The 15271-nt window shown below is 37.4% G+C and overlaps 2 protein-coding genes across 2 annotated transcripts; both read right to left on the reverse strand.

Annotated features, from left to right (window-relative positions):
• Window positions 1-534: 534 nt before the first annotated feature.
• Window positions 535-9363, reverse strand: LOC137394791 (coadhesin-like). Its single transcript, XM_068081559.1, has 9 exons — window positions 9204-9363; window positions 8721-8869; window positions 6174-6414; window positions 4388-4558; window positions 3455-3628; window positions 3137-3310; window positions 2773-2955; window positions 818-946; window positions 535-715 (listed from the first exon to the last, which is right to left on the reverse strand). The coding sequence occupies exons 1-9, from the start codon at window positions 9277-9279 to the stop codon at window positions 585-587; spliced, it is 1428 nt and encodes a 475-aa protein (XP_067937660.1). The 5' UTR covers window positions 9280-9363; the 3' UTR covers window positions 535-584.
• A 662-nt stretch (window positions 9364-10025) lies between these two features.
• LOC137393459 (V-type proton ATPase subunit e 1-like) lies at window positions 10026-15030 on the reverse strand. Its single transcript, XM_068080024.1, has 3 exons — window positions 14815-15030; window positions 10303-10350; window positions 10026-10167 (listed from the first exon to the last, which is right to left on the reverse strand). Exons 1-3 carry the CDS (start codon window positions 14934-14936, stop codon window positions 10074-10076), a joined length of 264 nt encoding a protein of 87 aa, XP_067936125.1. The 5' UTR covers window positions 14937-15030; the 3' UTR covers window positions 10026-10073.
• Between the last annotated feature and the right edge of the window lie 241 nt (window positions 15031-15271).

The following is a 15271-nucleotide window of genomic DNA, read 5'->3' on the forward strand; positions in this document are numbered from 1 at the left end:
TATTGATGAAATAAGTGTATCGGGAACAGTGCCTCAAGCATTTTATGCTAGATGTCTGTTTCACATTCACTTGTAAATTAAATGTTCAGTATGTACATATTTCTATCTGCCTATTGGCTACAACCTCATACCCATAAGCAAATACACCCAAGTGTATAGTCCCAGGGTGAAGAGACGTTCCAAGTGTATAGTCCCAGGATGAGGAGACGTATCAAGTGTATAGCCCCGGAGTGAGGGGATGTATGGCAACTATAAAATAAGTTTCATGCTAAACTTCAAGTCTACTTACTATTGTTTTCATTAGTGTGTCACATCTCTTTAGTTCTCCCACCTATGACGCTCGTTTTAGGATCAAATCACGTGACAGTTCATATCTTGTAACAGTTTAGATCTCATGTTTTAGACTATGCTAGTTAGTACTCCTGTGCTATTTATTTTGTAATGCTACTCATTTTATAGCAAAATATTTTATTCATACATCAAAGTTGTATATCTCTAACCTTTCAAAGCAAAGCATGCTAACCTTTCAGTACAAAGCATGCTAAACTCATGCACACGGCGTAACTTCGCTAAGTTGCGGCCCTTCAGCAGTCGTCATCGTCTTCAAAATATCCAGATCCTTCTAGGCGATCCAGCAAGGACACGAACTTGCAGCCGGTCCGCAATGACCTCTTCTCACCAATAACCAGGCAATTGCTAAGTTGATAATCTTCCCCTACAAGAATAAGCAACTTGTGTAACTGTTGAGTGAGATTCAAGGATTAAATGAAATCATGAGGTGTGTTTTATGTAAACAAGAAGTGCAATTATAACTTACCAACGCATGTATTGCCGCCATACATGGGCATTGGACAAAGGCATTGCCGTACTCTGGTTCTGAAATTTATATTATTGGTGGCTAGTCTGCACTCACTGTATGGTTCCCAGTTGCACCATTGTCCATTTACTAAAACAAACGTGTTGGTCATAATCTACTGCGCCTCATTGGGATGATCCGCTAGTCAAGTCGCACTGTCTACATAAGTGAATCCACTGTCACAAACTGTGTAGTGCAGTTTGTGTATCTTAATTGCTAGAAACTAAAAATGCCACCTATTCTGTGACATGGTTTGAAATGTCAGCAGAGGAAACAAACCAAGCTCTACATTTAATTGAACAGAAGCAGTCACACCTGGCATTGCTCAAGTGAAAAATACAGCTAAAAAAAAATTTTTTTACAAGTAACAAATAGAATTGAACAAAGTCGATCGTTTACACTTCGTTGCTATTGATACATCAACTACGCAGGATAGAACTTCCTTGTTTTACATATTTATGTATTCAACTAATTTAAGTATTAACCAAAATATTTGAGAATACCATTCAGGATTGATAGAGAATCTATACAACTCTGAATAGTCAGAGCTATTTTAGGAAGTTGAATTAGGAGGATGTTAAATTCATGAATAATCCAGAATCTTTTGTCTGTCAAATTGGGTATTGAGCAATCGTTGGTAAAAATAAAAAATTCAACAATGTAAGTAAAATTAGTTATCGAACAATTGTGGAAAAATTTGAAAGTAAAATTGAAGAATGGTCAAAACTTTGATATTTTCTAATAACAGGCTTTTCTTTGACACTTTAGACTGATTAAATAATTGAATCTCACATTTCATAGTTTTTGCGTTTTTGAAATGAGAGTTTTTCAAAGAGTTTTGGCAAAATTCTGTTAGTCTTGAAAAAAACTGGCACTTGTTTTAAAATTCAAGTGTGAGCTTCTGTTTCTACATATTTTAATGCAATTAATTTGCCATTGTTTCTTAAAAAATCGGCTATTAGGTTGTAGTTTTATCTAAGGTTTGTACACGAGCAGAGATTTGAACATTAGGTACAGGTAGAGATATTGTATGACTTAGATAATCAAGTCCTTTGGTACGGTCCCAGCTTTCATCCCAGGCCTCTCTTATCCTGAATGTTTTTGGCAGTATGGTAAAAACTAAACCATATGTTTTGACTTTCATTTGCTTCAACAAAGTAAAAAAAGCTGTAGTGTAATCGTACAATCCCTTTATTGTTCTGCTATCATATATATCAAGGGCTCTGTATATGAGGCTAGTTTTTGTGACATACGTGATTTTTTGCTCCGATAGTTACATTAAAGATCTAAATTTTTCATGATGACATCTGTCAGTCAAGATGTCAGTCAAGATGATAAAGAAGAATCAAACGCTTTGAATTTCAGGCCAATATTCTTAGTTGAGCAACACATATATTAAGGCAAAAGCAGATCGAACTATGAAAAGAACACAAATTCTCAGAATCTACAGTTTACATGGATCGCTGATTGATAGTTCAGGTGACAGGAACAAGACCTAGAAAATCAATGAATTATGTTGTCTATGTGATGAATGTTATCTATTATGAAAGACCTATAGATATGTTGTATAGACGAAAAAATGCAAATCTAAAAATTTAATCACGGATATATTGGCATTTGAATTTATCAGCCTTCTTTTCTGCTAAAGCTTGATATATCCAAGTTATACTGAAGTTTGTTATTCAGAGCAGTCAATTGTAATCATTTTGTATCTAAGAATCAGCTGCAGAAAATTGAAAAGTAGGGTTTATAATGTCATCATGTTCATATGAGAATATGTACCAGGAAAATGGTACCATAGTGCTTTATAATCGAATTTTATGCCAAGTAATTTGGGGACAAAGATAATGCTAAACGTGAGAACAAAATAAGGTTGAACTAATCAAGAAATGCAGCTTTGCTGGGAGCCCCCATACCTGAGCAGTTGTTGTTGTGGTAGCAGGTCTGTGTGTCAGTTGTTGTTCCACTGCACAACTTCCCTCGGAAGCGAGGCTGTGGATTCGAGCATGTTCTCGTTCTTGTCTGTATTCCCGTCTCATTTGAGCATGGTCGAGCCAGGCACATGCCCCAGTCGGTCCAACTAGTCCATTCTCCATTTACTGAAATGTACACGCATTGAAAACTGGTGCTTGAATTATTAGGACACGTCATAATTAGTCACATTAGGCCTGTAGCAATCTTCTGTACATTCGAAAGGTGAAAAGACACTTCATAGAATACTGAGTGGTAGGATAGTGTTGAGTGGTAACAATAAGGATGCTGCAGGAAATAGAATCAGACCTGGGCAGGGGTTATGACTGTAACAGGGTTGGCTTTCAGTGGAGTTCCCAAGACATTCCTTGCCACCATTACGAGGAGATGGAGCCACACAGAGACGAGTTCGCTTTGTCAAGCCTTTCCCGCAAGTTATTGAGCAAGAGGAGAATGTGCTCCAGAGTGACCACTGACCATCAACTTGAAAGAAAATTCATGAAATAAAATAAAATGGCTTGTCAGTATAAGATAAAAGCAAAATGGAGAAATCAAGCCATAGTCATCATATAGATTTATTGCTTTGGTGGCAAGTGACAGCAACATAAAGAAAGGCCTAACTCTCACTTGGACATTTACGGTTGGTGTCACATTGAGACACATCTTTGCTACTTCCGATACAAAAATTTCCTCCATGTTTTGGTTCCGGTTCAGTGCAGGTTCTGTGTCGCATTGCTTTGCCTCTTCCACAAGTAACATCACACACTCCATAATCACCCCAATTCGACCATCCGCCATCCACTAAATCACAGGCATAAAATTGTTTGGCAATTGTGCTATATGGCACAGCCAAATAGCACGAGAAGTAAAAGTTTAAAGAATGGTTCTTGGCAAGGAAGTTTTTTCTTTCAATAGTATCATATCTAGGAATAGCAATATACAGCTGCTATTCTAATAACGCCTGCTTCAAAGCCATGAGCCGGTAGTCTCCCGGTTCTTATGTATGGATAGCATGCGGTTTTAACATTTGATCTTGGCAAGCGATTTGTTGAATCTTTACCAACAGCTTTTGGAAAGAAGGCACTGCTATCCGCACTACTGTAGGTTATCTTCTCGCGTGCTGAGCTTTTATTCACTGTACAGCTACGACCCTGTTCATTTGGAGGTTGTACAAATAACAAAAATCCTAAAAGTGCAGAGCTTCATTTACGTTATAGCCATTTCATTTTATATAGAAATTTTAGTCCACATAAGCTATCTAAATATTTTGTTTAATTTGTCTATAGCCAGAAACGAAACTATGTATTTATAGAATGTAGGTTTATGTTGGTAATAGATATAGTATTTAGGAGAATGGTATGTGAAAATGAAATAATTTTAAAAAACACACGCATAAATCTAGTAGCTAAATATTGGTATACTTTATTTTAAATTATCCAGATAATAAAATTGAATACAAATGCTAGCCAGCATTGCACAGGAACAGCCAAAAGTTTGATTAGAGCTCTTTTTTTAGACCTGTTTAGCAATTTCTGTGCTTAAGACAAAGCACAAACTCACCTGGACAGCCATGTGAATTGCAAACTTTTATTTCTGTGCGGTCTGCACCACAGTCTCTGCCATTGCTTTCAGGTACAGGATTATTGCATAGTCGCATTCTTTGTCGTTGACCACCACCGCATGGCTCTGTGCACCCACTCCAAGAATTCCATGGCCCCCAGCCACCATCAACTGCGATATGAGTACATTAAAAATCGTATGATAAAATTGTGAAATTAAATAGCAAATAAGGGAGTGGTAAATCCTAGTAATCAATTATAAGTGTTTTTGTGAAGTTCTAATTTGTACGTCGTGCTAGCAGTCTACGAGTTATATTACTCATAATCTACCAAATTAACAGGAAATAAGCAGCCTGGTAGGAGGTAGACACTGGGTGGGAGGTAGACACTGGGTAGGAGGTAGACACTGGGTAGGAGGTAGATACTGGGTAGGAGGTAGATACTGGGTAGGAGGTAGACACTGGGTAGGTAGACACTGGGTACTAGGTAGACACTGGGTAGGAGGTAGACACTGAGTAGGAGGTAGATACTGGGTAGGAGGTAGACACTGGGTAGGATGTAGACACTGGGTAGGAGGTAGATACTGGGTAAAAGGTAGATACTGGGTAGGAGGTAAACACTGGGTAGGAGGTAGACACTGGGTAGGAGGTAGACACTGAGTAGGAGGTAGACACTGGGTATGAGGTAGACACTGGGTAGGAGGTAAACACTGGGTAGGAGGTAGACACTGGGTAGGAGGTAGACACTGGGTAGGAGGTAGACACTGAGTAGGAGGTAGACACTGGGTAGAAGGTAGACACTGGGTAGGAGGTAGATGTTTGTATATATATATATAAATCTTATGTCATTAACTATGTTCCTCTTAATAGAAAGACAAGTTATTGAAGAATTTATATCAAATTAAACTTGTACCCAAGTTAGGTACCCAAACAAAGAGGCATTTTATATTTGCAAAGACTTGATTTTTGTAAGCATGATCAGTGTGACAGCGCTGACATAAACTAGACTGAATGGGCAGACCATGATCCCTGCTTAAAATCTAGCTAAAACAGTTTAATGTATCAAGATCCAGGATCAATCAGCATCATCAAAAAGCAAAGAACATTGATAAGGTGTCACAAATGAGGTAAGACAATCCTAGAAGTTAATAGTCCTGTTCAGTTATATGAAGTAGTGATTGATAATCAAAAAAGAAATTCGTCTTTAAAAATATTTACAGAAGATGCCAAGACAGGTTATTGCACTGTTGAAAATGTTGACAATGCTGAAATGGCATCTGGTAAGCATACAAATTGAAAGTTTATCCGAGGAGCTAGTTGCACTGTACCGACAGAACTCCAGGACTAAGGTATTGAAAACACCATTCTAGATAACAACTCGGAATAGTATAAGAAATTTGCACTGTTTGGATTGTGATAAGATTCCACTAGCAAATGGGCTGAAAGTCGGTATTGGTAGGAAAGACAAATCTCAATTAAAGTACATATTTCTGAAATTGCTTGGAGTTATTTTCTCCTTGTAGATTACCCTTGGACATAATCAATGTTGTGATAATATTAAGGCATCCTATAGTGCAGGTTCAACAACAGAAAGCTGTAGCGCGCCCCCCCCTATGCATTTATAGAAGAGCAAGTCTAGTGCATTTCTGCCAATAAAAAAAACTTGGTACTGTAGTTAAAATTTTACTGGTGGATTGAGTCAAAAAAAACCATTCAGAGTTAGCTGTAATTTATATAAAAAAGTTATTGCTATGTTGAACATCTAAATTATAATTGATGTTATCTTACTTGGACATTCAATAATATCCCAGCACTGCTCCTGCTCTGTGCGGTCTCCGTTGCAATCAACAGCTATGCTTCCTTGGCATAGCCGCTCTCTCCGTTTAGTACCCACAGCACAAGTTGCGCTGCATGCTGACCATTCATCCCAGCTTGACCAACCGGTGCTATTTACTGCCAAGATAGGTTTTATGTAGTTCGTTGGGCATGGTATGCATTTCCACTTGCGTTTCCGTCGTCCAATGCTCACCTGCAACCAATTACTGGGTTTTGATGCTTTGAATGAGTTCGAAGTTTCTTCAACTCCGAATCATAGGAACGGTAAAATCCGAACGGATTCGACTCTATTCCACTTCGCTAAAGTTGTGCAAAGGCATCCGCAGTGAAACTACGATTTGAGCTCACAGAAATGCTCATTGCTGATGGATTCAAACCAATAATAACCAGTTAAGCTCTCCCCAGTGGAGGTAAAAAAATTCAGCGCATTTCATCACACTACTACGCGGGTATAGTCTAACAACTCTTACTACTATTGCCAACAATAGGTAGGTTGCTCACATGACAATGATGATATAATTACCTTTTTTAAAATTATTTTACCTTATTCATTAACTGAACCTACCGGTTGCACAGATTCCCACTGCACTGGTGTCGACCTCTTCCTAGACTTCACTCTTCTAGCATAGAAAATGTTTTTTACTAAACGCGATTGTCGTTCATGCGACCTTTGAAATAATAGCTGTACAGCAAATAGTAAATTATGTTGCTATTTTGCAATGTGAAGGGATATTAATATTATCAATAATAAAGAAAATTCTGATCAATTATCTTGGCTGAGTTAGTGCAACAACTGTACGGAGCATGAATTGAAAAGTGACCGGGACCTGAAAGCCAGTCTAACAAACTCTGTTTTGAGAAGTACATCACTAGGCTTGGAAAAATGGATATAGTGCAACTCCAAATCGTTGAAACGGTAAAGTGCGAATTCGTTGGCAGAGGTCAACTCCAAATCCATTCGAAGCATGGAAACCCAGCGAGTGTTCAGAGTTGAATTTTGAATGATAGCTAGCAATTAATGTTATACTGAGAGCTACCCTGAGCTTATACTCAAATTAGCTGAAATCTTTGTTCTCAAGCCTCACAATATTTTTTAATGTATGGAACTTTTTATGGAAGATGGTGCGTGAAGCGCAACACAAATATAGATATCGAAGAACCTAGAGACTTGTCTTAAATCATCAAATATATTTAGTGCATCATAAATTACATCCCGAGACATTTGGCTAATAAGTCGAATAAACAAGCTTAGTTAATATTGCCAGAGGCACGGTTAGACCCGCTTCATAGCGTTCTCAACTTCTCTAGAAAAGACAGCATGCTGTGCAGTGGATCACAGTACTCTCTATTTTAAAACGGTCGACCTCTGGTTCAGTTAGCCGGAGCAAATTAATGAGCAGCTTTCAGAGAAGCCGTATAAAATACAAGAGCTGGCTAATTGATTTGCTCTCATAGGATAACAGGTGAAGGACATGAATAAGGAATGATTAGCAGTTTATTAATGAATAATATATAAGAGAGAATATCTTAGCTTAATCTTAGCCTAGTCTGATATAAGTAACAAACACTCACCTGTATGAACCGACAGAAATTATAATTTTGCTGTAATGTTGTATGCCATTCTATTCATTATTCTCCAAGTATACACAATCACCACACACCCACCACACAACCACTTACTAAAAAGGCATATAGTTCAACTGTGAAGAAATGAAAAACTTCTAAGAAATATCAAAGCATAAAATAAGTACTTCCTTTTGATACGCCAATTATATAATATATAGTTATATAATACACCTGTATATATAACTTCAATGCATCATTCAAGCCAGCAGAGCATCAGAGGTAAGAAAAGATAACCCTGTATAAGAATATATGAGTGTGTGGTGTACAATGCTTAGATGAGAGCTATTATGAACTATTTAAATAATTTGAAGTTGTCTGTCAATATTTGATGCATATACAAGTAAGTCGGGGCTTTCCATGTTATTTAGAGTGTGGCTAATACGACACAGCAAAGTGACCTTAAGTCAGTGAAAGCTAACACTAGTTATTGATTGCATGATTTGACTAACAACATGCACTAGAAAACAATAACGTTGTGCCCTGTGATTCATTTGTGATTCATAAATTGGTGTGTTTATGTTACCCGAAGCAGTTTCCTGCTGGATATTTTTCGTTTCAATTGTTAATTTGTAGATGCTCTCTTCATAAAAATTTGGTTTATCGTGCAATTCAACCATAAAATATGTAAGTAAAATAAAATACGAACTCGTTCACAAGAGATTAAAAAACTAGCGCAATGGCAATGGGCTAGACTGAGTGCCTAGCCCGAGTTGGAATGAAAGTGCGATAGATTAACGATAAGTGTGTATTCTTTCCTGTAGATGAATGCTCAAGGTTGAGCTAAAATCAGTGTTACAGATTTTACTATGCCACCTGTGCTCCATCTTAGAATCTGCATCTTAAGATGAATATACGTTTATATGATCTACTTACCAATTCTCGGGCGAACCCCTGGCCATCCTTGCTCTCACAACATGCTCTAGATGTCGGAAATATGTGCTTGTCAATTAGGCCTCGACAAGTTTTGCCGCCAGGCGCATCTTTGTCAGCTTCATGTATCTTCCGAAAGCAAAACTCTGCATCTGAACAGTGATATTAAATTATTGTGGCACTCGCAAACACGATGCGGCCAATGATACGATCAGCGGTGTGGACTCTTAGTTCAGCAAGTTTATTGAAAACAAAAATGACGACAACACTTCCAAGGTCAAATTGATAACAAAGCTTTAATAAATTCTGCGGTTGACTACAACTCTGTCCGCTGTCTATGATGTCTCGTAATCACCAAAAGCTAACAAAAAAATTAAGCTTTTGTTCAATCTAAACATCGGCAGAAAAAGAGAACAGAATTGAACGTGTCCAACCATCCCTAAGCTGAACATAACAATAATAACGTGTAGTTATATGTGAACTTACCGCATAGAGTTAAGAATCCCAGAGTGATTAACCAGAAAGACGGGAGCCATGAAGATGTAGCCGGATAAGGGCTCATGTTGACATACAGTTAGAGGACTGGATATACCGAGCATAAGACATAGTATAGCGCTCAATGATTATAGACTCGCAAGTGTTCATCGCAGCGTGTAGAAGCCAACTAGGTGACAATCGCCCGCAGCTTTATTGACTCGCTAAGTCTTTTGTGTAAAGATGATTCTAACAATACCCGAGTGATGTGTATTCCAATGCCAGAGTGATATGCCTTCCGATGCACAATGATGCTCATGACAAAGAAAAGATTAAATACAGCACCTTATGGTTTAGCAGAACAATTACTGTTTAATTAAATGACTTGTTTGGATGTAGTTAGAACATTCACGTGGCGCAATGGAGACGAACAGATAAACCATTTTGTACAAAAGCAAAGGATGAATGATCTAAACAGACAGAGTTTATTACATATGCTTATAAATATATTACAAAACTATATCAGTTATTCATAGTCATTATCAATAGCAGTTGCTCAAAAATACAAACACCCCAATATTATCGACCATGACTAGGTAGTTGCGCCTTGGCGATCTCTACTCTTAGCTCTCAACTGACTCTAGATATCTCAAAGCTTTACTAAGATAAGTCAGATCATAACAGTGTTTGGAATGAATCCTAAAAACAACTGGTCAAAGTGCGTCATTCAAATATTTTGTGGAGTGTATGAACACTCAAAATATCATAAGAAGACAACCCAGCTAGCACCTAACTGGTAGATTAATTGTAAGAAGTTCAGAACAAAAATACTGATTGAAACATGGTCAATCATGTGATCATTAGGAAATTTGTGTAGACGAGTTATTTCCATTTTTGGCTAATTATATACATAGCCTCAGTATTCAGTTCAGGTCCAAATAGAGGATTCATCTGTGCCAAAATAGCGCATAGCCAACTGCAAAACAGAAATGGTATAACCAATAGAGACATTGTCAAGTCTACAAAGAGAGGATAACTTCCATACATCAAGTAGACTGCAAAGAGGTCTAGTTAATGAAACATTGATAACAAACTTCATGGTAGAACTTACAAGATGTAGAAGCAGACGGCTGTTGTCACCAACATTACTTGAATAATACTGAAAAAAAATAATATACAGATTATATTTATACGGCAACATTGAACCTGTCATAGACTCACAGTACTTTTTTATTGGCTACAGGCAGCAATTAACATTTAAACAGTTTAAACCTCAAAGCTTTACTTGCAACAAAATTCACATTACAGTTATTTGATATCAAAAGATTCACCATGTCTTACTCTGTTGTGTTGTAGGTGCAAAATATGTGGGAATGTGATTACAAGCACTTGAAAGCTAAAAAACGAACAGTTAATCGCAGCCAAACGAGACCGCCGTAGTTTGGATTCTCTTTCCAGAACGGCCCAAATGTGACGTAGTTGTGGTAGAAGGTTTCTGTTTACACTTTCATGCAACCTTATTCGTCAAAATATTTTCACAAATATACTTCACGCATTCGATAAAACCATGTATATTATTCTTGCGCGTCTGTTTTATCACCATTGTAATGCTGTCACTTTCAGCACTGATATCTTATAACTTACCGTAAAAATTCATTTAATTTTTTAACCTTACCTCGAAGGAGTACATATCATTGTCTGATAATCATGACGAGCCTGTTGGTCACCTGTGATCGAAAATTGCTGCAAAAATTATTTGCGAAGTATTGGATCACATGATCAGATTATGACGAGACGATTTGATCAAGCCGAAACAAAACTGTAAAGTAGCGAACATCTATATTTGATAAGGGGTCTTCGGTAAAACCCGAAGTGTTTGTCATAAACTAGGGCTACGATAAGTTTTATATTGAGCTTTTTATTGGCCCTTCAATTCACGTGATAACATCACGTGACAAGACACTAACCAAACTGTAATGACTACGTCAGATAAATAAACAGATACCAATCTATGGTGGCTTTTCGCTTTTGAGCTTTTAAGAGCTTGTAATCACATTTCCACATATTTGGCACTTACAACACAACAGAGTAAGACATGGTGAATCTTATGATACCAAATAGCTGTAATGTGAATTTTGTTGCAAGTCAACTTTCAAGGTAAACCTAAAACTCGGTTTAAACCTTGTAGGTTTCACTATCACGAAATGCCACATCTACAAGTCAGGAAAAAAACTTGGCTCAGGTTTGCTGTTTTCTCAGTCACCAGTTAGAATGTGTAGATTTAAGACATGCCCTAGAATTATCTCCAGATGAGGTATATTAGCAGAAATAAATTTTAATAGAATGAGCCTGAAAAGGGCTGAAGGGGGCGTGAGAATTAGGACACTTGCCAGTCTCCCTCGGATGAGGGTAAACAGTTGGTTAAACCTAAGGTATTAAGATGAAGAGGCCAAAGTAAAAGATGGAAGTGAGATCGAGGGGGAGACAATAGAGAAGTAAAAGAGCAATGAATCAAAGATTATGAGAAAGAAGTGCTTGTGTGTCATTCTCTTGCCTACAACAGTTGGAGAGAGTTGGAAAACGTCAAAGTGTTTTAAGTGGCATTGCAGTTTTCTAGTGCCATGAAACCTGACCACACAAGTTGACAGACATTGTCGGTGCAGGCACTGATGTTGCTTGTAATTTCTCAGTCAAATGTAAACTGTTTTGCATGCGGAGAAAGTGTATGTCACTATGTCACGTGGGAAAAAAGCAAGGCACTCACTGTACTCATAACCAGGGCCGAGTACCACCTACATAGCCTGAGAGGATGTCCAATATGGCAGAGGTAGGCGATGGTCATCACCAAAGGAAAGTAGTGACTAGTAGGTGAGATAGAGAGGTCAGCAGGGTAGAGAGTGCAAACCAGCAAAGATGTACCCACTAGCAAGCATAGAGGAACTGTCTACGTCGATAAATATACAAAAAAATGGAACCTAATGGCCACGAGAACAGGGATGCAGGATGCGTTAGAGAATCCCATTATTAGAGAATAAGGATGCAGGATGCGTTAGAAAATCTCCGATCCCTCCATTATTGGAGCCCTGCTAATTAGTGTTAGGTAGCCTAGTTATGTGTCAAATGTTGGGTAATTATAATATCAATTTAAATAATTCAAGGCCGTGGAATTATGAGCATATTTTGGGACAGTGGGTAGTATGACTTTCTATTATATATAAGGGCGTGGCTAGTACGAATTTTTATTATATATAAGACAGTGGGTAGTATGACTTTTTATTATATATAAGACAGTGGGTAACACAACTTTTTATTATAAGACAGTGGGTAGTACAACTTTTGCCAAGTTTTTTTCAGACAAAACACAGAAGCGGGCTAGAAGTCAGTAAAGTCGTAGCCAGCAAGACATTTCCTTACCACATATAAATATGGACGCTTTCCCTCTACCAAGGAAGTCAGCGACAGCCTGTGCTCACAAGCAAAAGGCTCTACATACCGATCTAGTGAAATATTCAAAACCGGTAAAATATTGAAAACTGGTAAAACATCCAAACTCGCCAGTGTACATCAATACGATGTCAGGATGCCATCGATAGCTGAAAAATCCCATATATACTACATATGTATACTTTTTATACTGAAACACACGTGGTGTGACAATATATACATGTGTAGATTGTATAAAAACAACAAAATGTGATTACTTACGATCTACAGACACGTACATATTATTATAAAACCACTTGCAGATAACTCGTCAAAAATTCACCAGGATCGCACCACCAAGACATTACTTAGAATTCTCTTTGCAGCTAATTGCGTAAGTTTCATTGATATATTATATAGAATAATGTTTTGCTTCAGTATCCTACTATTCTAGCTATTTAACTACTTCGAAAGATTTTGTCCTTCTGTACAAAATTTATTGCAAACTCTAGCGTTCCCAAAACTGATGAAAGTTTTTCTTGAAAATTTTCTTTGATGGCAACAGGTTTGTGCTCACACGAGGTCATTGCAAACCAAATACCCCTTTCGACCTTAAACAGCGGTCTGGTAATTTTCCTATCATATCCTATATTCAAGCAATCACCCCCAGGTTACACTATAAGTTATATAAAATTATTCAATAAGTTTGAGTAATCCTAAATAGTGCTTTCACCATATATTAAATATTCATCCTGAAAGATAGGCAAACTGCAATGTAGTTAGAAGCTTACATATCGAGAGAAAACTACCTCAACGCTTAAACAACAAATTCTTAAAAATTCAGCTGTTTGCAACAGCAAGAGCTAAAAATCAGCTTGTCTAGGAGCATGATTTGTCCTCGTAGTTGCTCATTTTACAGTCTGCTCACTTGCAGGGCTACCGTGCGTTCCGTCCCATGATCTCCATCAAACCTTGGCGGCTAGTAATAACCCAACTAGGACACTAGATGCTGGATTACAGCGCTGACCAGTCAGTTTTTTAACGGATAAAATCATGCTCTGCCAAAAAGTGTCATAAGTGCCTTAACCGCTTATAGAACAAGTACAGTCCTTTGTTACCTCATAGTGTTAGGCGAGTCGCGAACCTTTATTCGCAGCACTAACATGCCGCCATGGTAGTGCACAATACAAAAAACTGTACTTGGTGTTATTTTGTTTGTATGCAAACGCAATTAACTCATTGTATTTATTGATGTAAAGTGCGCCACTTCGTATACAGTTTTATCCAAAAAAGTATGATGTAAGGGTTTGCTGACCAAACAGGCAGAAGAGCAGCCTATGCCCTCATTTAGTCTAGTCATACATTGAGTATTGTAAACACATTTCTGCACCTCTTTTTTCAACAATACATTAGGCTTCTTGTTCATTTACTCACCAGCTACTGAAATAGTCAAAGTAACCAAAGGTTGTCAAGCTTTGCTAGCTGTTCGTTGTGATGATCACCAAAGCTTTAGTAACCCTAGTGTTTTACGCAGCCTAATTCTGGCCTTAACAGATAATCAGAAGTTCAGCTATGACTGTGATGGCAACAGTAGTAGCCAGACCACAAACACTCAAGCATAGCAAATACATTTTTGCTATAACAGCAAATATCTCCCGTGCTAATAATAGCAAACCACTGCAATAAGTTAAGCAGAAGACAGGCTTTATCTAATATGCCAAGCTCGAAGTCGTATCTAAATCTAACATGAACCTATTTGTTTTGAACTGAATGTTAGCCTTGTAAACTCTTATGAGTGAACGCTTGTAGAAACCAAATTGAGGCTAGTATTGTATCGGCATAATGCGCTTTAATTGCAATACTTCCGAGTTTAATTGCAATACTTTCAATACTGTGCTGACTAGCAGTCACAATTACTCTCTAAAACAAAACAAAGTCCTTGCTTCACCGATTCAAAACTACTATAGAGACGGGCTTTGTACACAAATGTAAAGGCAGCTATAATTTTCTTGTTTAGACTACTTGTATTTTGTCTACTGCTACAGATGCTGATTAATACCACACCTGTGATCAACTCTAGCTGACCGATAGCATTAAATCGCTATTAAAACGCAACCAATAAAGTATTTTTAAGGCTAGAAGATAACCTAATGACAAGGTTATGGAGTAAAGTGGTAGCTTATTTTTGAACAATTCTTACCCGCGATTTGGTCCTTTTGGCACTAAAAACGGCGCAACTATTCCTACTATGCCACACAAAATTGACATTACGGCTAACGGAATAGTAATGTCAGCTTCAGCATGCAACCTGCTATCAACCATGGTGTACAGTTACCAACAATGCAGCGAAGATACACAAAATTATCGATACTCGCAGCAAAACGATGTCACTAAATTTGCACGTTTCCTGTCACATGATAAAGTCTATCGGCAAACCAAACCGTCAAAGACGGTTTGGTCAAAGATTTAATAATTATTTTATTTCAAAATATACATAACAAATTTAAAATTGTTATTTAATTGTTTATCTATTTTTAAAATCAACTAATAAAATATGAAAATATGGTCAAATGAATTTGGGATGAAAAAATTAAAAAATTCATTGATTAAATATTTACAAATAATTATTTTATTATATTGTTTTTTGTACATGCATT

This window comes from Watersipora subatra, chromosome 4 (genome assembly GCF_963576615.1).
Source record: "Watersipora subatra chromosome 4, tzWatSuba1.1, whole genome shotgun sequence".
Taxonomy (NCBI): domain Eukaryota; kingdom Metazoa; phylum Bryozoa; class Gymnolaemata; order Cheilostomatida; family Watersiporidae; genus Watersipora; species Watersipora subatra.